This window comes from Erinaceus europaeus, chromosome 7, assembly GCF_950295315.1.
Source record: "Erinaceus europaeus chromosome 7, mEriEur2.1, whole genome shotgun sequence".
NCBI lineage: Eukaryota > Metazoa > Chordata > Mammalia > Eulipotyphla > Erinaceidae > Erinaceus > Erinaceus europaeus.
The window spans coordinates 67778264-67805139 of NC_080168.1; the positions used below are offsets into that span (position 1 = coordinate 67778264).

The 26876-nt window shown below is 48.0% G+C and overlaps 1 protein-coding gene across 6 annotated transcripts in view; it reads left to right on the forward strand.

Moving 5' to 3' along the window:
* Positions 1–26876, forward strand: part of LRRK2 (leucine rich repeat kinase 2) — a 155947-nt gene that overhangs the window by 106669 nt on the left and 22402 nt on the right. For all 6 annotated transcript variants that reach the window (XM_060194684.1, XM_060194683.1, XM_060194682.1 and 3 more), the window contains 10 exons: positions 864–952; positions 4043–4230; positions 5900–6054; positions 9517–9663; positions 9813–10004; positions 13823–13969; positions 16019–16119; positions 17255–17442; positions 22876–23036; positions 25828–25998. In XM_060194684.1, coding sequence (XP_060050667.1) covers positions 864–952; positions 4043–4230; positions 5900–6054; positions 9517–9663; positions 9813–10004; positions 13823–13969; positions 16019–16119; positions 17255–17442; positions 22876–23036; positions 25828–25998 — 1539 coding nt within the window. The remainder of the gene's footprint in view (positions 1–863; positions 953–4042; positions 4231–5899; positions 6055–9516; positions 9664–9812; positions 10005–13822; positions 13970–16018; positions 16120–17254; positions 17443–22875; positions 23037–25827; positions 25999–26876) is intronic.

Below are 26876 nucleotides of genomic sequence, written 5' to 3' on the forward strand. Positions count from 1 at the left end.
TTGTTGTTATTGCTTTTGTTGTTGGATAGGACAGAGAGAAATGGAGAGAGGAGGGGAAGACAGAGGGGGGAGAGAAAGAGAGACACCTGCAGACCTGCTTCACCACCTGTGAAGAGAACCCCCTGCAGATGGGGAGCTGGGGGCTCAAACTGGGATCCTTACGCTAGACCTTGCGCTTTGTGCCATGTGCACTTAACTTGATGCGCTATCATTGCCCCCTAATTTATTTATTTATTGCCTCCAGGGTTATCACTGGGGGCTCAGTGCCAACAGTATAAATGCGCCACTCCTGGGGGCTGCTTTTTCCATTTTATTGGATAACTCGGGGAGAAATTGGGTGGGGGGGAGATAGAGAGGGAATGAGAGAGATAGACAGACACCTGAAGTCCTGCTTTGCCACTTGTGAAGTTTCCCCCCTGCATGTGGGGAGCCAGGGGCTCGAACCCAGATCCTCGAGTGAGTCCTTGTGCTTAGTACTATGTGCATTTAACTGGATACACCAGTGCGCGGCCCCGTAAATGTCTCTTTATAATGAAACATCATAATGCCTTTGTCTCAAATACGCCCACATATTTGTGATAATTTTACATGGTTCAAAACCAATGTTTTTAAAAATCATTTTTATTTATTTATTGGATAGAGACAGAGAAAAATCAAGAGGAAAGGGGGAAGATAGTGAAAGAGTGACACCTGCAGCCCTACTTCATCATTTATGAAGCTTCCTCTGCCAGGGGGGTGGGGCTAGGGGCTAGCACCTGGATCATTGTGCACAGTGATGTGTGTGCTCTTAGTGTCCAGGGACAAAGGAGCCAGGATCTCAAGGAGGCCAGACTCCATGTCTCTCTGTTTGGTTCTCCCTGCAGGCGTCCTCCTACACTTCCAAGACCCAGCTCTGCAGCTAAGCGACTTGTATTTTGTGGAACCCAAGTGGCTCTGCAAAGTCATGGCCCAGGTGGGTGTCCTATGTTTGGGGGGGTATAAGGGGGATCCCTTGAGGGGAGGAGAGAGGGGGCAGTTTGGTGGGGGTGTGGTCTGAGTGTGGACTGAGCTGCCACAGCAGGAAACCACAGTTCCTGCCCTAGGAGAGCTTCAGGGTGGTCAAGGACGCTTTCCTGGCTGCTCTGGCCTGGGAGGAGGGTGCTCTTAGCATCCTCGAGCCAGGGATGTAAGCACCACTCTGCTCTGTGCTGCCTCTCAGAGCTGGGCAGATGTCTGGCCTCCTAGCTGACTTAGTTGAATGAAGACCCTGCAATACCCACAATGTGGGCAGAGACCTCTCCCTGGATGGTGGGTCCTGGACACGAGTTGTCTTAGCTGTATATGCTGATGGTGTTTGAAATCCGGCTGGTGGTGTTTATGTCTGCCTGTCCTCCCGCTGATGCTCCATGGCCAGTGTGTTCCCCTTGGCTGGTGCTGACTGTCATCTCTGGGTCTGCACAGGCCTCACTGGGGTGGGAAGCCTAGGTTCCTGTTCCCATCATCCTGTTGATGCTATAGGCCCAGGGCTCAGTCCTAGCATCCTCACCCCTACCGTCAGTCCTCTCCTAGTTATAGGGAGAAAATTGTGTTCAGATTGTACCAGAGGCTGGCAGGGGAGGGTGGCTGGGTGTGTATTCCTGCCCAGCTGAGCTGGGTCGTGAAAGGGCATCGCTGTGTGTCCTGGATTTGTACTGTCTGGGGTAATAACTGAGAGTCAGGAATAGGTGAAAGTCACAGGGAAAAGTGATGCTTCTGTCCCAACTGGGGATTTAAATGCTACCAATTTATCACAATCTGAGGGTGACCATCTCTTCTTCTGTGACCTGGGACCTGGCTTGCAGCAAAATGACTTTTTTTTTTTTTGCCTCTAGGTTTATTGCTGGGGCTTGGTGCCTGCACTATGAATCCACTGTTCCTGGAGGCTATTTTTCCCATTTCGTTGCCATTGTTGTTGTTAATGTTATTGTTATCATTGTTGTTGTTGTTGTTGAATAGGACAGAGAGAAATGGAGGGGGGGAGGCAGAGAGGGGGAGAGAAATATATACACCTGCAGACCTGCTTCACTGCCTGTGACGCAGCCCCCCTGCATATGAGGAGCTGGGGCTCAAACTGGGATCCTTATGCCAGTCTTTGTGCTTAACCCACTGCACTACCACCTGGCCCCAAAGGTTTTTTTTATTGTTGTTGTTGATGATGCATGAGACCCAGATTGGCTCATGCCACAACCTTCTGGGCCCCACATTCTGCTGGAGTTTCTCTTTTATACCATAACAGCACACAAAGACAGATGCTGTAATGATTCACAGTTTTAGGGTTGATTACACACAGACCCTGAGAGAGAGGGTGGGGGGATGTGTAAGCCAAGGGTGGTGGTGGGGGCGCGGTAGCAAAAAGCTTACTTTCTTGGGGTGCCAGGCAGTAGCGCACTTGATTGAAGCACATATATCACCATGTGCAAGGGTCCAGGTTCAAGCCCCTGCTCCCCAGCTGCAGTGGGGAGGCTTCACAAGTGGTGACACAGGTGTCTGTCTTCCTCTTCCCCTCTCTATCTCCTTCATCTCTCTCAATTTCTCTGTGTTCTGTCAAAAATAAAATAGAAAAGGAAGAATGAAAGATGGCTGTTATAAGCTGTCGATTCTTAGTGCTGGCACCAAGCCCTAGAGATAACCCTGGTGGCAATAAAAATAAAAATAAAAAACTAAAAGTTAATTTGCTTAAAAGCCTTCAAAGCCCCGCAAACACCAGGAAGTGGTGGGATTAGGGGGGATTAAGTCTGGAATTTATAGGTGTCCTTTAGACATCCTGTATCGCTTTCTTTTGGCAAGTTCATGTGTTTCAAGTCTCTGTATTCTACACGTGAACAAAGTCATCTAGTCATTGTCTTTTACTTCCCTGCTTATTCACTAAGCTTCAGCACCTCCAGTTCTAGCCATCCAGTCCCAAAGGACACTCTCATCATTTTAAAAAATTTTACAATTTTTAAAAAGCATTTTTATTATCTTTATTTATTGTATAGAAACAAGCAGGTATTGAGAGGGGAGGGGGAGATAGAGAGGGAGAGACATAGAGAGACCTCTGCTTCACCACTTGCGAAGCTTTCCCCCTGTAGGTGGGGATGGGGGATAGGGGATGAGGGACGGGGTGGGGTCTCCAACCTGGGTCCTTATGCACTGTAATGTGTGTGCTCAACCAGGTGTGCCACTACCCAGCCCCTTTAATTTTCCAATTTGTATTTTTAGTGCTTTCTTTTTTTTTTTTTCATTGGTCAATTAACTTGTTATTGGATAGAGACAGAGAGAAACTGAGAAGGGAGGGGGAGCTAGAGAGGGAGAGAGTCAGAGGGACACCTGCAGCCCTGCTTCATTGCTAATGAAGCTTCCCCCCTGCAGATGGGAACCAGGGGTTCAAACCCAGTAATATGAACACTTAACTAGGTTCATCCCCACCTGGCCCTTTCCTTTAAAATTTTTTATTTATTTATTGTTTAATAGAGACAGAGAAATTGAGAAGGGGGGGGAGACTTAGAAAGGGAGAGAGATACCTGCAGCCCTGCTTCACTATTTGTGAAGCTTCCCCTGCAGGTGGGTTTCTTTATTGCTCTCATTGTAGGCATCTTTTTGAATTGCAGAGCAGTATTCCACTGTCTGTACATACCCAAATTCTTAGTGTGTTGATGAGCATTTAGGTTACATTTTTTTTTTTAAAGAGGGACCTGATCAAAGTCCCGTACTTTTTTTTAAATATTTATTTTATTTATTTATTCCCTTTGTTGCCCTTGTTGTTTTATTGTTGTAGTTATTATTGTTGTTGTCGTTGTTGGATAGGACAGAGAGAAATGGAGAGAGGAAGGGAAGACAAAGAGGAGGAGAGAAAGATAGACACCTGCAGACCTGCTTCACCACCTGTGAAGCAACTCCCCTGCAGGTGGGGAGCCGGGGCTCGAACCGGGATCCTTATGCCGGTCCTTGTGCTTTGTGCCACCTGCGCTTAACCCTCTGCTCTACAGCCCGACTCCCATAGGTTAAACATCTTCAGAAAATGAATTTTATATAAATCTTCCAGATTTTGACGGTGAAAGTTGAAGGCTGTTCAAAACACCCCAAAGGAATCATTTCACGGCGAGATGTGGAAAACTTTCTTTCTAAGAAAAAGAGATTCCCCAAGAACTACATGTCACAGTACTTTAAACTCCTTGAAAAATTTCAGATTGCCTTGCCTATAGGAGAAGAATATTTGCTGGTTCCAAGCAGGTAAATTAAAAAATGTTGAATTTACTCTTGATAAACCCACCATTTGCCTTTTTTTCCCCCAAATTAAGTGTGGTTTAGGCTAAATGCACTAAATATGCTTTTACACCCTCTATACGCTTTAAACTGAAATAGGCCATTTGCTCTCCTTTTTTTAAATTTTCTATTATCTTTACTTATTTGTTAGACACAGAAATTGAGAGGAAGGGGGGATAGAGAAGGAGAGAAACAGACACCTGCAGCCCTGCCTCACCACTTGTGAAGCTTTCCCCCAGCAGGTGGGGACTGGGGACTCGAACGAACTCAGGTCCTTGTGCACTATAATGTGTGCTCAACCAGGTGTGCGACCACCTAACCTCAACTTTCAAAAAAATGCCTTATTAGTACATTTAAAGTTACAGAGGATGTATTTCATGGACATAATGCTCTTCTGATTTATCCTTGTTTGAATATGTCTGTTTGGTGAGACTGCAGTATGGTTTATGTGTGTGTGTGTTTTCTCACTTTGTGAGGAGAGGAGGGTGAGTTTTCACTGTTGTATGCAAACGTGTGGTAGTGAATTCTTAGGAGGGGGGTGTCTCAGTAGGGGTCTGAATTTTAGCTCCTTTTTGTAGGGTTTGTATTGCTTTAGGAAACACTGCCAAATATAAAGCAATGGCACTGAAAAGTACAAGTTGGCGTGGATGGCTTCTAGACATATTATGTGTTTCTTTGCAGGGTATGCGTTCCCTAGTTTGGCATAATCTTTTAATATTTTTAATTGTATTTTTCTTAATTTTTTTCAATTTTTTAATGTTTATTTATTATTGTACAGAGACAGATAGAAATTGAGAGGGCAAGATAGAGAGGGAGAGAGACAGAGAGATACCTGCAGACCTGCTTCACCACTCGTGAAGCTTTCCCTCTGTAGGTGGGGACCAGGAGCTTAAACCTGATCCTTAAACCTGTCATGTACGTGCTTAACCAAGTGCATCACTGTCTGGCCCCCTGTATTTTATTATTGGATATCGACAGGAAAATTGAGAGGGGAGAGGGAGATAGAGAGGAGAAAAGGAACAGAGACATCAGTCGCCCTGCTTCACTACTTGTGAAGCGTCCCCTCTGCAGGTGGGGAGCAGGGACTTGAACCCAGGTCCTTGTGCACTGTAATGTGTGTGCATAACCAGGTATGCCACTGCCTGGCCCCTTTGTTTATTTATTAATTAATTATTATTATTATTTTGGATAGAGGCAGAGAGAAATGGAGAGGGTAGGGGTAGATTGAGAGATATCTGCAGCCTTGATTCACCACTAGTGAAGCCTACTCCCCCCCCCCCCACAGGTGGAGTCTGGGGGCTCAAACCCAGGTCCTCATGCACTGTAATGTGTGTGCCTAACCAGGCATGCCACCCCCTGGCCCCCATAATCCTTTAATATCTGCCTGTGTGTAACCAGTTTTAATAGTTCATTAGCATTAGTAAGGCTAGTGAGGAAGCCACATGTCTCTTGTATCTGACCACACACTGTGTTGACGGAGTAGCGCCTGGATCATTGATGTGGGCAGAGCCTGCTCAGGGGAAGAATGTCATCCAGAGGTGCAGCTACTTTGGGGATTTGTGAGTGAATCCCGTAACAAAGCATTTAGAGAGCACTGGGGCTCATGGGGCTGAGTCACAGTGTTCTTTCCCTTCAGTCTGTCCGACCACAGGCCTGTGATTGAACTTCCACACTGTGAGAACTCCGAGGTCATCGTCCGGCTCTATGAGATGCCTTACTTCCCAATGGGCTTCTGGTCCAGACTCATCAGCCGCTTGCTGGAGATTTCGCCCTACATGCTCTCTGGGAGAGGTATGTATGTTACAGAGACCATGCTCAGAGGAGTTAGGGACCACATGTGCTTAAGCGCGTGTGTTATTCCCTAGCTTAATATTAGGCAAGATGGCCAGGTGGTGGTGCAGAGGGTTAAGTGCACACACTACAGTGCATGAGGACCTGGGTTCAAGCCCCTGGTCTCCACCTGTGTCCCACAGTGTCCAGGACAAGGCCAGAGTGAAGATTTGGACATCTGGGGGTGGAGAGTTTCATGAGTGGTGAGGCAGGACTGCAGGTGTCCCTCTGCCTCTCCATTTACTCCCACCCCCCGCCATTTTTCTTTGTCTCTATCCAAAAAAAAAAAAAAAGGTAAAACAACTAGAAATAAGAAAAATAAGCTCATTTAAGTAGTCAGGAAGAAAATCCCATAGTTCCCCATTCAACACCCACTACTACTAGTAGTAAGTGTTGTTCTCCTTTTTCCTCTCCTCTTACTCCACCTTCCTCTCCTCTTTCTTCCTCTCCCTCCTTCCTATCCTTCTCATCTTTCCTCTCCTTCTCTTTTCCCTTCTCCTCCTCCTTATAGAAGCAGGACACAGAGAGACAGGACTGATGCTTCCATCAATGACAAAGCAGCAAATGGTCCAAGTGAGGTATTGTGCCACCCACCCCCAGCTCTCGTTTTAGACACATTTGCAGTTAGGTGCAAAGAAAGCCGACTGAAAGCACCAGTTTGAGCCACCAGTTTGTCGGTGGGATTACTAGGAATCCACACTTTAAGCACATACAGGCACACACTCATAGCCACACTCATAAGCATACACACTCACAAATGCAAGCACTCATAGGCACACAAACTCACACACTCAGGCACACACTCTCACAGGAACACTCACACACGTGTTCACATTCACTAGCACACACACTAACAGGCACACACACTCGAATTCACACTCACAGGCACACTCACAAGCACACATGAGCAGCAGAAGCTGCAAAATGACTCTGCACCCTCATGGAAGCTTCTTCAGCAGGTGTCCAGGTCCTTAGTCTGACCTTGTCCTGGATACTGTAGGAGCCTTGGCCACTGGCAGGTCCTTGGGGCTTACCCCCAGCCTCCCCACCCCCAACTATAATGCTTAAATGTTAATTCCTTCTACTGAAATAAAGACAGGTCTTAGTGATGTAAAGGGAAAGACATTTATTTCTGTTAAAATGACTTCATGAAGGTGTTATGGTGTTGGCAAATGAACTTGGTCTTGTTTGGAGTTACTCATCATATAAGTAGACACATTGCATTAAACTGTTCAGTGCATAGTGCATTTTGCTTTTAGTAAGACCACTGGCTTCTTTTTTAAAAAATAAGTTACTTGTGATTTTTTTTTTCTTGTTGCCATCAGGGTTGTCATTGAGGCTTGGTGCCTGTACAACTCCATTGTTTTCAAAAGCTGTTTTTCCTTTTTTTTTTTTTTTTGCTCTGTTCTGCTCTTATCAGAGGGTGAGACATGGGGGTGGGGAGATACTGGCAGCCCTGCTTCACTACTTGTGAAGCTTCCCCCCTCCCGAAGGTAGGGAGCAGGGGCTTGTGTGCCAACTGCCCGGCCCCTGTATGTTTTTTTAAATCTATTCAGCATATATATAATATTTCTTTTAAGATGAAGGATTCAAGAAACATTTTTAAAATTTTTTTTTACCAGAGCACTGTTCAGCTCTGGCTTATGGTGGTGCAGGGGATTGAACCTGGGGCTTTGGAGCCTCAAGCATGAGAGTCACTTTGCATAACCATTATGCTATCTACCCTCTGCCCTCAAGAAACATTTTTTAATATTTATTTATTCCCTTTTGTTGCCCTTGTTGTAGTTACTATTGTTGCTGTTATTGATGTTGTTGTTGGATGAGACAGAGAGAAATGGAGAAAGGAGGGGAAGACAGAGTGGGTGTGAGAAAGACACCTGCAGACCTGCTTCACCGCTTGTGAAACGACTCCCCTGCAGGTGGGGAGCCAGGAGCTCGAACCAGGATCCTTACACTGGTCCTTGTCCTTTGCTAAGCCACCTGTGCTTAACCTGCTGCGCTAACACCCAACTCCCTCAAGAAACATTTTATTGTGGTCCAGGAGGTGGCACAGTGGATAAAGCATTGGATTCTCAACCATGAGGTCCCAAGTTCAATCCCTGGCAGCACATATAGCAGAGTGATGTCTGGTTCTTTCTCTCCTCCTATCTTTCGTATGAATAAATAAATAAATTCTTTTAAAAAACATTTTATTTATTTTTAAGAAACATTTTTATCAGACTACTCAACACTACAATTTAAACTCTGTCTTACGTTATCGATTGGACATTTTCTTTCTAGTTTTATTAGTGATTTAATATTGATTTCCAAAATAATGAGATAGCGGGTATAATTCCACACTATTCCCACCATCAGAGTTCTGGATCCCCATCCCTTCCATTGGAAAGTGCAGTGATTCTCCTAAAATCACAGATATGGACTGACTTACTTCTAAGACTACCTGCCTATATTTATATATATTTGTCCATTTTTTCACTATGGCCCCCACCTTTTCTTCCTTTCCAAGTCACACCTACACTGCTTCAAATGTCCCTTCCTTTCCCCTTTTCTCTCTCCTGGGGAATTGGGAATCAAGGCCCTCTGGTCATCTTCTCCTAACATTGCTCTTCCTCTGGGAGTGTGGACCAGAACTCTTTTTTAGGGTGCAAAAGGTGGGAGTTCTGGCTTCTGTAATTGTTTCTTCACTGGACATGGGTGTTGGCAGGTATATCCATATCCTCAACTGGGTTTTTTTCTGTCACCTTAAAAATTAAGGATAGGGGAAGCAATTACAGAAGCCAGACCCTCTACCTTCTGCAACCCTCAACGACCCTGGGTCCATGCTCCCAGAGGGCTAGAGAATGGGAAGGCTATCATGGGAGAGGGTGGGTTATGGGGATTGGGTGGTGGGAATTGTGTGGAGTTGTACCCCTCCTACCTTATGCTTTTGTTCACTAATCCTTTCTTAAATTAAAAATTTAAATAAAAAAAAAATTAAGGATAAAGTACTGAACATCATAGTGAATAGGCAGGGATGAATATGAGTGTGGTTAACAGATACAATACTTTTTTTTTTGCCTCTAGGGTTATTCCTGGGGCTTGGTGCCAGCACTATGAATCCACTGTGCCTGGTGGCCAGTTTTTCCATTTTATTGGATAGAACAATAAGAGAGGAGGGGAGATAGAGAGGGAGAGAGAAAGACACTTGCTGACCTGCTTTGCCACCTGTGAAGCTTTCCCCTTGCATGCAAGCTAGGGGATTGATCTCGGTCCTTGTGCTTAGTACTATGTGCGCTTGACCGGGTGTTCCAAATACTTTACCTCAAAGCGAATGTTTCTGCATTGCTGTCACGTGTGGGGGCCACAGTCTTCTCTCCCTTTAATCTGTGTCATAGTCAGGGGTTTGTAAGCAAAGCGATTCAGGACCATGCACCCCTCTTTCAGAACGAGCCCTCCGCCCAAATAGGATGTATTGGAGGCAAGGCATCTATTTGAACTGGTCTCCGGAAGCCTACTGTCTGGTGGGATCTGAAGTCCTGGACCGTCACGCAGAGAGTTTCTTGAAAATTACGGTTCCCTCTTGCAGGAAAGGTAAGGCCAGGACTGCACAGCTCTCCTGGGACTTGCAGCTGGGCTGGAGGTGTGTGTGTGTGTGTGTGTGTGTGTGTGTGTGTGTGTGTGTGTGTGTGTGTGTGTGGTGCATGGAGGCCAGTTTGCTGACTTGGCTCTGGTTCCTCCAGGCTGCATTCTTCTGGGCCAAGTCGTAGACCACATTGACTCTCTCATGGAAGAGTGGTTTCCTGGGCTGCTGGAAATTGATGTTTGTGGTGAGGGAGAGACCCTGCTGAAGAAGTGGGCTCTGTACAGCTTCAACGACGGTGAAGAGCACCAGAGGATCTTACTTGACGACTTGATGAGGAAGGCTGAGCAAGGCATGTGGCAGGACTTCTTTTTTTGCCTCCAGGGTTGTCTCTGGGCATTGCTTCAGGCACTATGAATCCACTGCTCCAGATTACATAGGATAGAGAGAGCGAAGGGGGAGATAGAGAGGGAGAGAAAAAGAAAGACACTTGCAGACCTGCTTCACAGCTTGTGAAGTGTCTCCCCTGCAGGTGGGGAGCCAGGGGCTTGAACCCTGGTCCTTGCACGGGTTCTTGTGCTATGTGCGCTTAATTGGGTGCACCACTGCCCAGACTTGAGGGGTTACCTCTTTTTTTAAACTTTTTTTTACATTTCTTTATTGGGGGATTAATAATTTACAATCGACAGTAAAATACAATAGTTTGTGCATGCATAACATTTCCACATAACAACCCCCACTAGGTCCTCCTCTGCCATCATGTTCCAGGACCTGATCCCTCCCCCCCATCCCAGAGTCTTTTACTTCGGTGCAATACACCAACTCCAGTCCAAGTTCTGCTTAGTGTTTTCCCTTCTTTTTTTTTCTCTTTATTGGGGGGATTAATGGTTTACAGTTGACAGTAAAATACAATCGTTTGTACATGCATAACATCTCCACGTAACAATACAACCACCCCAGGTCCTCCTCTGCCATCATGTTCAGGACTTGAACCCACCCCCACCCACCCACCCCAGTCTTTTACTTTGGTGCAATACACCAACTCCAGTCCAAGTTCTGCTTAGTGTTTTCTCTTCTGATCTTGTTTTTCAACTTCTGCCTGTGAGTGAGATCATCCCATATTCATCCTGTTTCTGACTTATTTCACTTAACATGATTTCTTTTTTTCTTTTCTTTTCTTTTTTTTTTGATATTCAAATTCATTTATTAGAGTTCTCCAAACTGCACTGCGACATTTGAACATGATTTCTTTTTAAAAATTTTTTTAATTATGTTTACTTATTGGATAGAAACAGCCAGAAATCGAGAGGGAAGGGCATGATAGAGAGGAAGAGAGACACCTGCAGCCCTGCCTCACCATAAATGAAGCCTTTCCCCTGCAGGTGGGGACTGGGGGCTCAAACTGGGGTCCTTGCACAGTGTAACATGTGCACTCAACCAGGCACACCACCCCCACCCCCCCTTAACATGATTTTTTTTAAGCTCCATCCAAGATGGGCTGAAAACGGTGAAATCACCACTTTTTAATAGCTGAGTAGTTTTCCACTGTGTATCTAGACCACAACTTGCTCAGCCACTCCTCTGTACTTGGACACCTGGCTTGCCTCTAGGTTTTGGCTGTTACAGATTGTGCTGCTGTGGGGTTACCTCTTCCAGACATCCTTGTGTGAGGTCTCCCAGGGCTTCAGACGTGTGCCAGTGGCTACCTGTTGGCCTGGCAAGAAGTGCTTTGTGAGTATGGTGCAGGCAGGGATTCAACTTGGGCCTGTGCAGCTCTGAACTCCTGTTTGTACCTGGGAACAAGTCTTTGCTTTGGAAAAATGATTTTCTTTCTTTTTTAAATTTAACTGATTTATTATGGTGCTGGGTGGTGGTATGCCTGGTTGAGTGAACATATTGCCATGCACAAGGAACTGAATTCAAGCCCTGCCCCCTCTACCTGCAGGAAGGGAGCTTCAAGAAGGGGTGATTCCTGCAAGTGCCTGTCTCTCCCTCCTTCCCTTTTCCCATCTCAGTTTCTCTGTTTATAAAACAATTTTTAATTACTATTATTTATTGATTGGATAAAGACAGCCAGAAATTGAGAAGGAAGGGGAGCAATAGAAAGGGAGAGAGACAGAGAGATACCTGCAGCCCTGCTTCACCATGTGCAAAGCTTTCCCTCTGTGAGTGGGGGCCGGGAGCTCGAACCTGGGTCCTTATACACTGTAATATGTGTGCTCAACCAGGTGCACCACCACCCAGCCCCATAAAATTTAAAAAAAGAGAGAGAAAAAACCCCTAAGATCTCTGAGTCCAGGGAACTATTAATAATTGTTATAAAAATGTGTCAGATGAAATAAAATTGTTAAACAATGGCTGAAAAATATTTGCTTATTTTGGATAGAGAAATTGAAAGAAACGGGGAAGAGAGAGAGAGAGCGCAGACCTGCTTCACTGCTTGTAGACATTCCCTCCACCCCCCCAACCAACTACCCCCCTACCTCCTGCATATAGGGACTGAGGACTTGGACCTGGTCCTTGTCACTGTAAGGTGTGTGCTCTGCTAGTTGTGCCACTACCTGGCCCTAATGATTTCTTTCTTTCTTTCTTTTTTTTTTTTTTTTTGAGAGAGAGAGAGTAGAATGGGGCACTGATTAGCTATGGCACAGGGTGGTGCCAGGGATTGAACCGGGGATCTTTAGGGGCTCTCCTGCATGGGACTTGAATGTGTTTCCTCTGAGATCTCCCCAGTGCCCAGAACATTTTTTAAAACATTATCTTTATTTATTTATTATTGGATAGAGACAGAGAGAACTTGAGAGGGGAGAGAGAGAGGGAGGGAGACAGACAACTTGCAGACCTGTTTCACCACTCATGAAGCTTTCCCCCTGCAGGTGGAGACCAGGGACTTGAACCCATGTCATTGTGCACTATAGTGTGTGCACTTAACCAGTTGTGCTATTGCCTGGTCCAACAGAATGTTTTTAAATTTCCAAGTAGATACCATCGAACCTTACTCTCTCAAAACTCCCAGAGCAAAGCAAAAGAGTGACTAGAAATGATAAAGAAGACGTGATTATATATTATCAGCCAGAGCAGCAGATGTGTGCATGTCATGGGGAGTCATTTTATTTCACCTGCTTTTTGCATCTTCCCTCTCTCGGTCTGCTTGTTCAGAGAGACAGAGGGAAGGAACAGTGTGCATCAGGAAGCTCCCCCAGTGCTGTGGTGCCCAGGTGGTATGTTGGGACTGGGGAGTTCTTTTTCTTTTTTCTTTTTAATAGGTTAATAGGAATATAGATTAACACTGTTCCCACCACCATGCCATAGATCTGTGCCCCAAGCCCACCTCTCTACAAATGAGCTTAAAGTCTACCTCACCCTAGAATCTTTTACTTTGGTGCAATACTCCAAAGCCAGTCCAAGCTCTGCTTTGTGTTTGCCTTTCTGCACTGCTGGTGGGAATGTGAATTGGTCCAACCTCTGTGGAGAGCAGTCTGGAGAACCCTCAGAAGTTTAGAAGTGGACCTGCCCTATGACCCTGCAATTCCTCTCCTGGGGATATATCCTAAGGAACCAAACACACCCATCCAAAAAGCTCTGTGTATACCAATTTTCATAGCAGCACAATTTGTAACAGCCAAAACCTGGAAGCAACCCAGGTGTCTAACAACAGATGAGTGGCTGAGTAAGTTGTGGTCTATATACACAATAGGATATTACTCAGCTATTAAAAATGGTGAATTTGGGAGTTGGGCGGTGCACAGTAGGTTAAGCGCATGTGGTGCAAAGTGCAAGGACCGGCGTAAGGATCCCGGTTCAAGCCCCCGGCTCTCCACCTGCAGGGGAGTCGCTTCACAAGCGGTGAAGCAGGTCTGCAGGTGTCTTTCTCTCCCCTCTCTGTCTTCCCCTTCTCCATTTCTCTCTGTCCTATCTAACAAAGACATCAATAATAACAACAATAATAACTACAACAATAAAAAAGAAGGGCAACAAAGGGAATAAATAAATATTTTTAAAAATGGTGAATTCACCTTCTTCACCTCATCTTGGATGGAGCGTGAAGGAATCATGTCAAATCAGATCAGCCAGAAAGAGAAAGATGAGTATGGGATGACCTCAGTCATAGATAGAAAGAAGAACAGAATGGGGAGCCCTTTCAATGGTGGTTGGTTCCTTCTTCCTCAGGAGACCTGCTGGTCAGCCCAGACCACCCCCGGCTCACTGTACCCATAGCCCAGATAGCCCCCGACCTGATTCTGGCCGACTTGCCGAGAAATATCATGCTGAACAATGACGAACTTGAATTTGAACAAGCTCCAGAGTTTCTCTTGGGTAAGTGCTCCTGCCACTTAGAGCTGAACTTAGGATGGGATGCTTCTTGTCACTGAGGAAGTATTCAGACACGGTAAATATATTAGCAATGTTTTCAGCATTTCTTTGTATTTTCTTTTTCTTCTTTTTAAATTTGTTTTTGGTATTATCTTTATTTATTGATTGGATAGAGACCTCCAGAAATGGAGGGGGAAAGAGCAGATAGGGAAAGAGACAGAGAAACACCTGCAGCCCTGCTTCACCAACTCCAGTGCTTTCCCCCTGTAGGTGGGGACCACTCGAACCCAGGTCCTTTTGCATGGTAACCTGTGCTCTCAACCAGGTGCACCACCACCTGGCCCCTGTTTTTTATTTTTAATTGCCACCAGGGCTATTGCTAGGGCATGGTGCTGGCACTACCAATCCACTGCTCCTGGTGGCCATTTTTTTCCATTTTATTGGATAGGACAGAGAAATTAAGAGAGGAGGGGGAGATACAGAGGAGGGGGAGGTAGAGAGAGAGAGATAGGGGGGCAGGGCAGTGGTGTACCCAGTTAGGTACACATAGTACTAAGTGCAAGGACCCAAGCAAGGATCTGGGTTTGAGCCTCCCACTTCCCACCTGCAGGGGTTGAGCTTCAAGAATGGTGAAGCAGGTCTGAAGGTGTCTCCCTCCCCCTCTACCTTTCCCTCCACTCCCCTCTCAGTTTCTCTCTGTCCTGTCCAATAAAATGGATTAAATGTCTGCTAGGAGCAGTGGATTCATAGTGCCAGCACTGAGCCCCAGCAATAATTCTGAAGGCAAAGAGGGAGAGGGAGAGGGAGAGAGCATGCATACAATTTATTTGTAAGGACATTGACATTAACAAATTTTGTAGGATTTGGACATGAAAAGGCCAATGTTGGTCTTGGTGTGTTTGCTCTTCCTGTAGATGGGGACATTCCAAGTGTGTGTGTCAGTGTCTGGGACCCGGGACTGGAGTGTCCTGGCTGCCCGTGGGCCCTGAGCTCAGTCAGCTCCACTGCTGATTCACACGGGTGGTGACCAGAATCTGTTTTCTTTCTCCCAAGGAGGCTCAGCATGTACCACTTCCCAAATGTTCTTTTCCTGCATTAAGGTGTGTTTTCATGGGGCCAGGCCTGAGTGTACATATTACAGTGCACAAGGATCCAGGTTCAAGCCCCTTGTTCCCACCTGCAGGGAGAAAGCTTCAGGAGTGGTGAAGCAGGTCTGCAGGTGTCTCTCTGTCTCTCCCCCTCTATATTTTACTTTTCTCTCCCAATTCCTCTTTGTTGTGTCAAATGAAAAGAAAGACAGAAGAAAGAAGGGAGAGAGGGAAAGATAGTTGCTGGGAGAGGTGGATTCATCACACAGGCAATGAACCCTAGAGATAACCCTGGAGGCAATGAGAGAGAGAGAGAGAGAGAGAGAGAGAGAGAGAGAGAAAAGGGGAAAAAAGAGAGGGGGTTGGGTAGTCGTACACTGGGTTAAGCGCATGTAGTACAAAGCACAAGGATCCCAGTTCAAGTCCCAGTTCGGCTCCCCACCTGCAGGGGGGTCACTTCACAAGTGAGGAGGCAGGCCTGTAGGTGTCTATCTTTCTTCCTCTCTGTCTCCCCCTCCTCTCTCAGTTTCTTTCTGTCCTATTCAATAAAACAGAAGAAAGATGGCCACCAAAAGTAGTGGATTTGTAGTGCTGGCATTGAGCCCCAGTGATAACACTGGAGGCAGGCAGGCAGGCAGGCAGGCAGGCAGGGAGGGAGGGAGGGAGGGAGGGAGGGGGAAGGAAGGAAGGGAGAAAGGGAGAGAGAGAAGGAAGAAGGAAGGAAGGAAGGAAAGAAAGAAGGGAAGAAAGGGAGAGAGAAAGAGAGCAGGGTGGGCTGAGCTTGTGGGTGCAGTAGAAATAGGCACCTTTCCCACACAAGGCAAGGTGGGCCTGGTGAGGGGGTGCCTGAGTGGCAAGGCCCAGCCAGGACTGCACCCTGAACAGAATGTGCATCTCCAGCTGCATGGACTGTGACCTCTCCGGTGCTGTCCAGCCCAGTATTGTCTAAATGTCTTTTCCCCAGGGGATGGCAGTTTTGGATCTGTGTACCGAGCATCCTATGAGGGGGAAGAGGTAGCTGTGAAGATCTTCAACAAGCACACATCACTGAGGCTGTTAAGACAGGTGAGACACAGGATAGAGACAGCGCTTGGCATTGGGTCACGTGCCCTGAAGCTCCATCCTGGCCTCCAGGTGAGGCCAGGTGTCACCGCACTGCCCACAGAGTCCTGCTTCAAGGTCATGCCAGTTTCCTTTTCTTCATGGAATAAACAAGTTATTTATTAGTGTGGCAGGCAGGGGCACACCTGTTTAAGCACACAGTGTGCGAAGCACCAGGACCCGCATGAGGATCTGGGTTAGAGCCCCCACTCCCACCTGCAGAGGGGAAGCTTCACAAGATGGGAAAAGCAGGTCTGTGGGCGCCTCTCTTTCTCCTTATCTCCCCTTCCTCTCTCAATTTCTCTCTGTCCTATCCAATAAAATGTCCACCAAGAGCAATGGAGTCATAGTGCTGGCACCAAGCTCCAGTGATGACCCTGGAGATAGATAGATATAAATTTTGAGAACTGGGGACTCAATTGGCAGAGTCGCATCATCCCGCCTGGTCAGGGGTCACCCTTTGGGCTCTGTCAGGGGTGTGGGTGCTCAGTTCAGTCTATTGGGGGAGGACCACCTGCAAGGAGGACAGGGAGAGTGCTGCGGGGGGAGAGGGAAGGGGCAGGGCATGGAGGTGGTGAGGGAGGGGGGAGGGCAGTGCAGAAGGAGGAGGGGCAATGACCAATGTCCAGGCCTGAGAGGGCACTGACCACTGCCTAGGGCTCAGCCCGACTGACTTTGCCCAGGGCTAAGGGCACTGACCACTGCCCAGGACTGAACCCCACTGATTGCCAAGGACTAAGCCCCAGTTACAGCCCAGGGCTGAGGAGGCACTGACTGCTGCCCAGGGCTGAGCCCCACTGAGTACTGCCCAGGAATAAGCCCTGCTGACTGCCTAAGGCTAAGCCAGGCTGACTGCTGCCCAGGGCTAAGGGGATGCTGACCATGGCCCAGGGCTGAGCCCTGCTGACTGCTACACAGTGTTGAGGGATCACTGACCACTGCCCAGGGCTGAGCCCCACTGACTTCCAAGGACTGAGCCCCACTGACTGCCAAGGACTAAGCCCCACTTATTGCCCAGGGCTGAGGCCCACTGACTGCTGCCCAGGGCTGATCCTTGCTGACTGCTGCCCACGGCTGACCACTGCCCATGTCTCTATAGGAACTGGTGGTTCTCTGCCGCCTTCACCACCCCAGCCTGGTGTCTCTGCTGGCCGCGGGTGTCCGTCCGCGCATGCTGGTGATGGAGCTGGCTGGCCGCGGCTCCCTGGACCGGCTGCTGCAGCAGGAAGGTGGCCTCCCCCGCACCCTGCAGCACAGAATCGCCCTACACGTGGCTGACGGCCTCAGGTGACCACCCTTACTCCCAGGTGGATGCTCAGGTGGCCTCCACCCAGCACTGCTGGGCATCCTGGGTGACCTCAGGGCGCCTGGCCTGGTGGACCCTGGGGTTGACTAGTAGAGCCTTAATGGGTGGGGGGCCTGGCCTGGGGGACCTTCAGGGGAGAGGCCTGGCCTGGTGGGCCCTCCTGGGCCTGACCTGAGGCCATGCTGACTATGGCCTGTGCACAGGCCGTATGCAGTCCCCTACCCTACCCATGCTGTCCCCAGAGGAGGGGACTGCCATACTGTCCATGTGCTGAGCCTGTCTCCTTCTGGGAAGGGAGGTCCCGCTCAGGATCAGAGGGGCTATTTAGCCCACTGGGTGCCGCCTTGGCCATGGTCACTAAGCACCTTGGAAACTCCACCCTGCTTACAGTGTGCTGTCCATCCAGAGCTTCTCTGCGGGTTCTGTGACAGTGTGGACACCGTGGGATACCCTGGCCCCTCTGCTCTGCCCTGTAGGGCTCTTCACACAAGGGCCCTCCTTGGGCATTACACCAGCCTCTACCACTGTGGAGCCCCCTTCCCTGCCAGGGGCTGCTTCTGGGGAAAGGGGTGGCCTGGGCCGGCTAGTTTCCCTGCTCATTTCAGCCTTTGCACCCTAGACCCCAACCCTCAGACAATGCTTGTCTCAGGCCTGAGGGTGCAACACCTGTGCTCCTTCAGTGCTATGGCGGCTTTCTTCACATAAGATTCCTCCCAGGGGCCTGGGTGGTAGCACAGCAGGTTAAACGCACGTGGCACAAAGCGCAAGGACTGGCCTAAGGATCCTACCTGCAGGGGAGTCGCTTCACAAGCAGTGAAGCAGGTCTTCAGGTGTCTTTCTCTCCCCATCTCTGTCTTCCCCTCTCTTGACTTCTCTCTGTCCTCTCCACAATAGCCAAAGCAATGGCAACAGTAACAACAACAACAAGGGCAACAAAAATGGGGGGAAATGGCCTCCAGGAGCATTGAATTCATAGTGCAGGCACTGAGCCCCAGCAATAACCCTGGAGGAAAAATAAATAAAAAAGATTCCTCCCACCACCGCCCCACATGTCCCCTGTGTGCTATGTCACTGGGAAGTGGCCCCCAGAGGCCTGTGGGCAGGAGAGAGAGAGCGCTGGGGGAGGGTCATTCTGGCAGAGCTGAAGTGTCATTTCCTCCTTGTCTGAACTGCCTCCTTCATAAAAAGACCCATTCTCCAGGTGGTAGTGCAGCGGGTTAAGCACACGTGGTGTAAAGCGTAAGGACCGGTGTAAGGATCCCGGTTCGAGACCCCGGCTCCCCACATGTAGGGGAGTCCCTTTACAGGTGGTGAAGCAGGTCTGCAGGTGTCTGTCTTTCTCTCCCCCTCTCTGTCTTCCCCTCCTCTCTCCATTTCTCTCTGTCCATGATGACGACATCAGTAACTACAACAATAAAACAACAAGGGCAACAAAAGGGAATTAATAAGTAAATATTAGTAAAAAAATCTTTAAAAAAAGAAATTAAATTAATTAAAAAGACCCATTCTCCCAAGTGCATTTGAGCAACAGCTTTAACTACAAGTGGAAGAAGATGGTGGGGCCACCCTCCCTAGAGCACCATCAGGCCAGGCGAGTGCCTGTGCAGACAGGCCGGACTCAGCTGGCCTGTGAGGTGCTCTGTCCCCCACTGTCACCAGCAGCTCTTGGGGCACAGCTCCCATAGGCGAGCTCCTCCGAGTGGCCTCCCTCACACCCCGGGGTGCTCTCTGCACCCTGATGGGAACAGCCTGTAGCCCAAGGGAAGACGGCCTCTGGCCTCCTGACGCCCACACAGAGAGTAGCTGCAGGCCTGAATGGAACTCACTGAATGGTGATGCTGAAGGGTCCACAAGGGCTGAATGAGTGTAGCTTAGTGCGTGGTAACAGCAGCTCCTTGTCCTCACCCCAGGTAACACACAGACTGGCTGGGTTATTGCAATGTGGCCAGTCTGTACTTAGCAAAGTTTCAAAAAGTGCTGCTAGTCAGTTAAAAACTTTGGACTGTTTAGACTGTTACATAATGGACCAACGAAACCCAGATACTACTGTCTCCTTCCTGCCCATTGACATTATCAACTTGAGTTTGATTAATTTTTTTTGTCTTTGTTTTTTTTTTTTTTTTTTTTGCCACCAAGGTTATTGCTGGGACTCTGTGCCTGCACTATGAACCCACTGCTCCTAGCGGCCACTTTTCTTGATTTTTTTTTTTACAGGACAGAGAGAAATTGAGAGGGGAAGGGAGGGGGAGATAGGGAAAGAGAGAAAGACACCTGCAGACACTGCTTCACCACTTGTGAAGCAACCCCACTGCAGGTGGGGAGCCGGGGGCTTGAACCTGGACCCTTGCACAGATCTTTGTGCTTTGTACTATGTACACTACTGCCCGGTTCCTAATTTTTTTGTCTTTATTGGGGGGATTAGTGGTTTACAGTCGACAGTAAAGTACAGTACTTGGTGTATATATAACATTTCTCAGTTTTCCACATAACACTCTAACCCCTATCATGCTATCATGTTCTAGGACTGGAATACTCCATCCCCAGAACCCTTTACTTTGGTGCAACACACCAACACCAGGGTTTGACTAGTTTTTAGCCTCTGGTGGAAGTATTCCATGAATCTTACAAAAGAGTCATGTGCCATGAAGGAATTGGATGTACTTAGGCACATCATGGATTGGAGTTTTTCTTCTTTTTTAATCTCCCAGCTTTTCTCTTCAGCAGGCTAGAGTAGCTAATGGAGTCCGTAAGCCCTTAGCAAATCTCTCTTTAAAACCCGTCACTTATTATGAAGGTCAAGTCCATTAGCACACCTGCTTTACTGTTTTAGCCAGAAACCTGTAAAGTGAAATGAATAGGCTTGATGCCAGACGGCCTGGCCGCACCCTGGGAGGAGTGACAGTGCCTGAGACTCCGTGCAAAGCAAAGTTCAGTGTTCTGCCCCCTGCGGTGGTGATGGGTACCCTGTAATGGGGTCAATATTTACTGATGTCATGGGAACCCAAACCCAGAACCACCAAGCATTTGGCTTCCTCTCCACTAGAGCCTCTCAGGGTGCATCCTGATCTGCCCTCCCTGTCCACCCCACCCATCCAGAGGGGCCCTGGACCAGAGTAGAGCTGATGTCTGGGAGCAGGGCAGGCAGAACCTGTGAGATGGAGGAGGGGGAGATCTCTGGATATGCTTCTACAGTGAGCAGGGCCTGGCTGAGGGGGAAACTTTGTTTTGCTTGTTTATTTATTCAGCCACCAGGGTTAGCCTTGGGGCTTGATTCCTGCATGGCGAATTCACTGCTCCCAGAAGCCTTCCTTCTTTCTTTTTTGATAGACGGTGGGGGGGGGGGCAGGTGGTGATGCACCTGATTAATTGCACACATTACAGTGCACAAGGACCCGGGCTCAAAGCCCCGGTTCCCACCTGCAGGGGGGAAGCTTCATGAGTGGTAAAGCAGGGCTGCAGCTGTCTCTCTGTCTCCTCCCTCTACTTCCTCCTCCCTTCTCAATTTCTGTCTCTATGGAATAATAAATAAATAAATAGAGCCAAAAAAAAAAAGATAGGTAAGGGGGGTGGGAAAGACACCTGCAGTACTACTCCACTGAGCTTCTAAGGCATGGTGGCCTGTGCACTCTGCTGGGTGCACCATCTGAAACCTTTGTTTGTTTTCATATTACGTGGTTTCTGCTCCACATAATGTGCTCAACTCCAGGTGCTTATGGTTGAATGGATCAGTCTGTAGAAGTAAAGATGTTAACACCACCCCCCATCACCTTTCCCAAGATGTGTTCATTCACTCCAGCTTTCAGCCGCAATGTTCTTGGTTAACCTCTACTTAGAATAAAATTGGGTTTAGGGGGCCGGGCAGTGGCACACTGGGTTAAACGCACATAGTGCAAAGCGCAAGGACTGGCATAAGGATCCCGGTTTGAGCCCCCGACTCCCTACCTGTTGGGGGGGGGTCGCCTCACAAACAGTGAAGCAGGTCTGCAGGTGTCTATCTTTCTCTCCCCCTCTCTGTCTTCCCCTCCTCTCTCAATTTCTCTATGTCCTATCCAACAACAGCAACATCAATAATGACAACAATAATAATAACAATGATAAACAAAAAGGGAAAAAAGAGCAGTGGATTCGTAGTGCAGGCACCGAGCCCCAACAGTAACCCTGGAGGCAAAAAAGAAGAAGAAAGAAGAAAGAGAAAAATGGATTGTGTGTGTGAGTGAAAGAGAGGAGCATAGTGCCCTCCTCATTTTGTGAGGTGCTGGGGTCTGAGCCTGGGACTTCACATGTGCAAGTCCTATGTTCTACCCACTAAATCACTTCCCTTCCCAGCATCCCCTCACATTTCCTCTTTTTTTAAAAAAGATTTATTTATTACATCTGGGGAGAGCTTCACCTGAGAAAGCCAAGAGGGGCCAGGGAGATAAGCCAGAGCCCCCCCCTGCTACCCAGCAGTGCTGGGGATTGAACCAGGACCATCAGTCACAGGAGATGTTTCCTCAGCTGTGTGGACATTCTAAGCACATGGAAGAATTCCTTTTAAGTTACTGTTCAGGTTTGTCAGGAGCTCTCTCCAGAGGCTGGGACTTAGGGTTGAGCCATCCTTATGTCAGGGCTGTTTGTCTGTATTGCCACCAGGGTTATCTCCAGGGCTTGGTGCCAGCACTACAGAACCACCACTCTGGTGGCCATTTTTCTTTTTTTTTTTTTAACTTCTTAATCTTTACGTTTTGATAGAGAAATCCAGAAATCAAGAGGAATGGAGAGGTCGAGAGGGAGAGAGAGAGAGAGAGAGAGACTTGCAGCCCTGCTTCACCCCTTGCAAAGCTATCCCTCTGCAGGTGGGGACCAGGGACTTGAACCTGGGTCCTTGCACATTGGAACATGTGTGCTCAGCTAGGTGCACCACCACCCAGCACCGCCATTTTCCCCTTTCCCTCTCTCTCTCTATCTATTTTATATTATAGAAATTGAGAGGGGAGGGAGGGAGAGACAGAGACAGATACAGAGACACCTACAGCGCTGCTTCACTGCTCATGAAGCATCTCCCCTGCTTGAACCCAGATCCTTGCACACTGCAATGTATGTGCTTAACCTGGTGTACCACTGCGTGGCCCCTTTATTTATTATTGGATAAAGACAGATAAAAATTGAGAGGGGAGAGGGAGCTAGAGAGGTAGAGAGACAGACACCTGCAGCTCTGCTTCACTACGTGTGAAGCTTCCTGCAGGTGGGGACTGGGGGCTTGAACCCATGTCCTTGTGCATGGTGATGTGTGCTTTCAGGTACGTCTGACTATTGTGCTTTGGCCTGGCCTTGTTTTGATGGGCGTGCACATTGGATCACCCTGCTGGAGGCTTGGTGGCAGGAGGGTGGGACTGGGGTCCCCGCTTTCAACCCCACTCCCCTGCACCCTGCAGGTACCTACACTCAGCCATGATCATCTACCGAGACCTGAAGCCCCACAACGTGCTACTCTTCACACTCTACCCCAATGCCGCCGTCATTGCCAAGATTGCTGACTATGGCATTGCTCAGTACTGCTGCCGGATGGGCATCAAAACCTCAGAGGGCACACCAGGTGAGGGGGGAGTCGCCAGGTGAGAGGTGTCCAGCAACCTGGGTTGCTTCTAGGTTTTGGCTAATACAAGTTGTGCTGCTGGGAGTTGGGCGGTAGCACAGCAGGTTAAGTGCACGTGGCACAAAGCGCAAAGACTGGCTTAAAGATCCTGGTTCGAGCCCCCGGCTCCCGATGTGCAGGGGAGTTGCTTCACAGGCGGTGAAGCAGGTCTGCAGGTGTCTATCTTTCTTTCCCCCTCTCTGTCTTCCCCTCCTCTCTCCATTTCTCTCTGTCCTATCCAACAACTACAACATTAATAACTACAACAACAATAAAAAAATAAGGGCAACAAAAGGGAAAATAAATAAATTTTTAAAAAAATTGTGCTGCTATGTACACAGGTGCACACAGATCTTTTGGATGGGTGTGTTTGGTTCCTTAGAATATATCCCCAGGAGAGGAATTGCAGGGTCATAGGGCACTTCTAGCCTTCTGAGAGTTCTCCAGACTGCTCTCCACAGGGGCTGGACCCATTGACACTCCCACTAGCAGTGCAGGAGGGTTTCTTTGTCCCCACAACCTCTCTAGCATTTGTTGCTGCTACCTTTTCTGATGTGTGACATTCTTTATTTGCATTTTTCTTGTGTGACATGTCTTTATTTGCATTTTTCTTGGAGCATTTTTTTCATATGTTGGCCTTTTAGATCTCTTCTATGGTGAATATTCTGTTCACGTCCTCTCCCCATTTTTTTTGGATGGGGTCATTTGTTTTTTTGTTGTTGAGTTTGGTGAGCTCTGTATATATTTTGATTATTAGCCTTTTGTCTGATGTATGGCATGTAAAGATCTTCCATTTTGTGAGTGCTCTCTTTGTTTGGTGGTGATTTCTTTGGCTGTGCCAAAGGTTTTTAATTTGGTGGAATTCCACTTGTCTTTTACTTGGAAAGAGTCTCCTGTGAATACCTGCTTTTACCCCGGAGATGTCTAGAGAAACAAGAACCAGTGCATTTGTTAGTCCATGTGTGCTTCTGTCCCCCTCTGGGTGTGTGTGTGGGGGAAGTTCCTGCTATTAGGATGGGACCTGGGAGGGGGGTCCCTGAGAGTGATTGGCAGACTCGGTGCCAGGGTCCCTGGGGCACTGGTAGGAACATATCTGGCTGCTTTTGTAAAGTTGGGTGGGACGGAGATGGGGCTGCGGGGGATACGGGGGTCTGGTGGGAGAGCCAGCACCCACAGACTTACCTTCACAGGGGCCTCATAGGTGACATGCTCCCCTCAGGTGGAAATTTGCAACTAGTTGTAGGAATGAACATGGGAGGACAACAGGCTTCTGCATCCTGTGCAATCCACATTCAGATTTGTTCATAGAGCTCTCTTTTTCTTTTTAATTTGCTTTTACTATATTTATTTACATATTGAATAGAGACATCCAGAAATTGAGAGGGTAGGGGAGATAGAGAAGGAGAGACAGAGAGTCACCTGCAGCCCTACTTCACTACTCATGAAGCTTCCCCCTGCAGTTGAGAACCGGGGGCTTGAACCTAGCTCCTTGTGTGCTATAACATGTGTGTTCAACCAGCTGTGTCACCACTCAGCCCCTTCTTTTTGATTTTTTTATTAATAATTTAATAATGATTAACAAGATTGTAAGATAAGAGGGGTACAGTTTCCACCACCAGAGTTCTGTGTCCCATCCCTTCCATTGGAAGCTTTCCTATTCTTTATCCCTCTGGGAGTATGGACCAAAATTCTTTATGGGGACCAGAAGGTGGGAGTTCTGGCTGCTGTAATTGCTTCTCCACTGGACATGGGTGTTGGCAGGTGGATCCATACCCCCAGCCTGTCTCTGTATTTCCCTAGTGGGGCAGGGCTCTGGGGAGGGAATGTTCCAGGACACATTGGTGAGGTTGTCTGCCTAGGGAAGTCAAGATGGTGTCATGTCAGCATCTGCACTTGGTGACTGAAAGTCAGTAAGATAAAAAGCAGGACAAACTGTTAAATAAAGAGGAACGTAAAGATAAGATAGAGCAGATGAAATTGGGGGTCTTCATGTGGGAAGAAGTCTTTTGTAGTTTCTTGTGGAACCAGAGCCTCATGAGTATGTGATTGCATTGCTCCAGGCCACTGTCCCATTCAGAATTAGAGATAGAAAGAGAGAGACAGACAGAGAGACAAGGATACCACTGCTCCAACACCTTCTATACTGCCATGGCCCTTCCCAGGATTCAAACCTGGGAGATTTTTAAAAAATTAATTTTCTTTTTAATTAATTAATTAATTAATTACTTTTATTTGATAGAATGCAGAGAAACTGAGAGGGAAGGGGCAGATAGAGAGAAAGAGACCAGCAGTCCTGCTTCACCATTCATTAAGCTCTCTTCCTATACGTGGGGACTGGGGGCTTGAACTGGGCTTGAATTGTGCCTGGTAGCTTGTGCACTTAACCAGGTGCACCACCTCCTGGCCCCAGGAGTTTCTGATGGTCTCCTCTTTGCTGTGAGCATGAGGCCTGAGCAGAGGAGTGAGGGCCAGGTGACTTGGCTTCACCTCCAGGGCCTCCCTTCCCACAGGGCAGAGCAACCAGGAGTGATGGCTGCTCCTTTAGCGGTGAAGCATGTTCACCACCTTCACTGAGTGTTTCCTTGGGGGGCAGCAGGGCTTTGGTGACTCTTTGGGACAGGCATTGGCAGCGTGAGGTGGCCCCTCCCTGGGTCATCCAGGAAGAGCTGTGGCCCTTATCCTGGCCCCGAGTGCACACCCGGTGGGTTGGGGGGTGGGGTATCTGCTGACACATCACGTGTGCTCACTCCAGGCTTTCGAGCACCTGAGGTTGCTCGAGGAAATGTTATCTACAACCAGCAGGCTGATGTCTACTCCTTTGGCTTGCTGCTCTATGACATCCTGACCAATGGAAGCAGGATTGCGGAGGGCTTGAAGTTTCCTAACGAGTTCGATGAGTTGGCAATACAAGGGAAGTTGCCTGGTAAGTCCTGGGTTTTTTGGTTTTTCTCCCCCTCCCCCCCCCCCCGATTATCGCTGGGGCTCAGAACCTGCACTGTGAATGCACTGCTCCTGGAGGCCATTTTTTCCCGATTTTTGTTGCCTTTGTTGTTGTTATTGCTGTTGTTGTTGGATAGGACAGAGGGAAATCAAGAGAGGAGGGGAAGACAGAGAGGGGAAGAGAAAGACACCTGCAGACCTGCTTCATCCCTTTAAAGCAACCCTCCTGCAGGTGGAGAGCCCAGGGCTTGAACCAGGATCCTTAACGCCTGTCCTTGCACTTTGTACGATGTGTGCTTAACCCGCTGCACTACTGCCCAGCCCCCTGTAAGTCCTGTTTTATCTGAAATGAAAAACAATGCCAGCAGCTTCATGTTCAAGGTGCTCAGCTGCAGTATAATGCTTAATTCATTTCACAACTGACACATATTTTCTTTTGTATATGATTATTCTTTCTCTCTCTATATATATATTCTTATTTGTCTATTACTGGATATATATGGGAGACAGAGAGATACCTGCAGCCCTGCTTCAGCACTCGCAAAGCTTTCCCCCTGCAGGTGGTGACTAGGGGCTTGAATCTGGGTCCTTGCACACTGTCACATATAAGCTCAACCAGGTGCACCACCATTTGGCCCCAGTGCATGATTATTCTTAATATTCATGTTAATGAAACTACAGTTGTGGTAGTAATTTTAAGCTTTAAGAAAAATCTCAAGTTAATATTGATGTATTTGGTTATATGTATGCACACATAAGTGGATATTTAATATGTGTATATATACACATATGCAGTGTTGGGCTTGGTGGGTGCATCGTAGTACTCTGTCACCTCCCCAGCCTCGTTCTAAGTTATGGAGA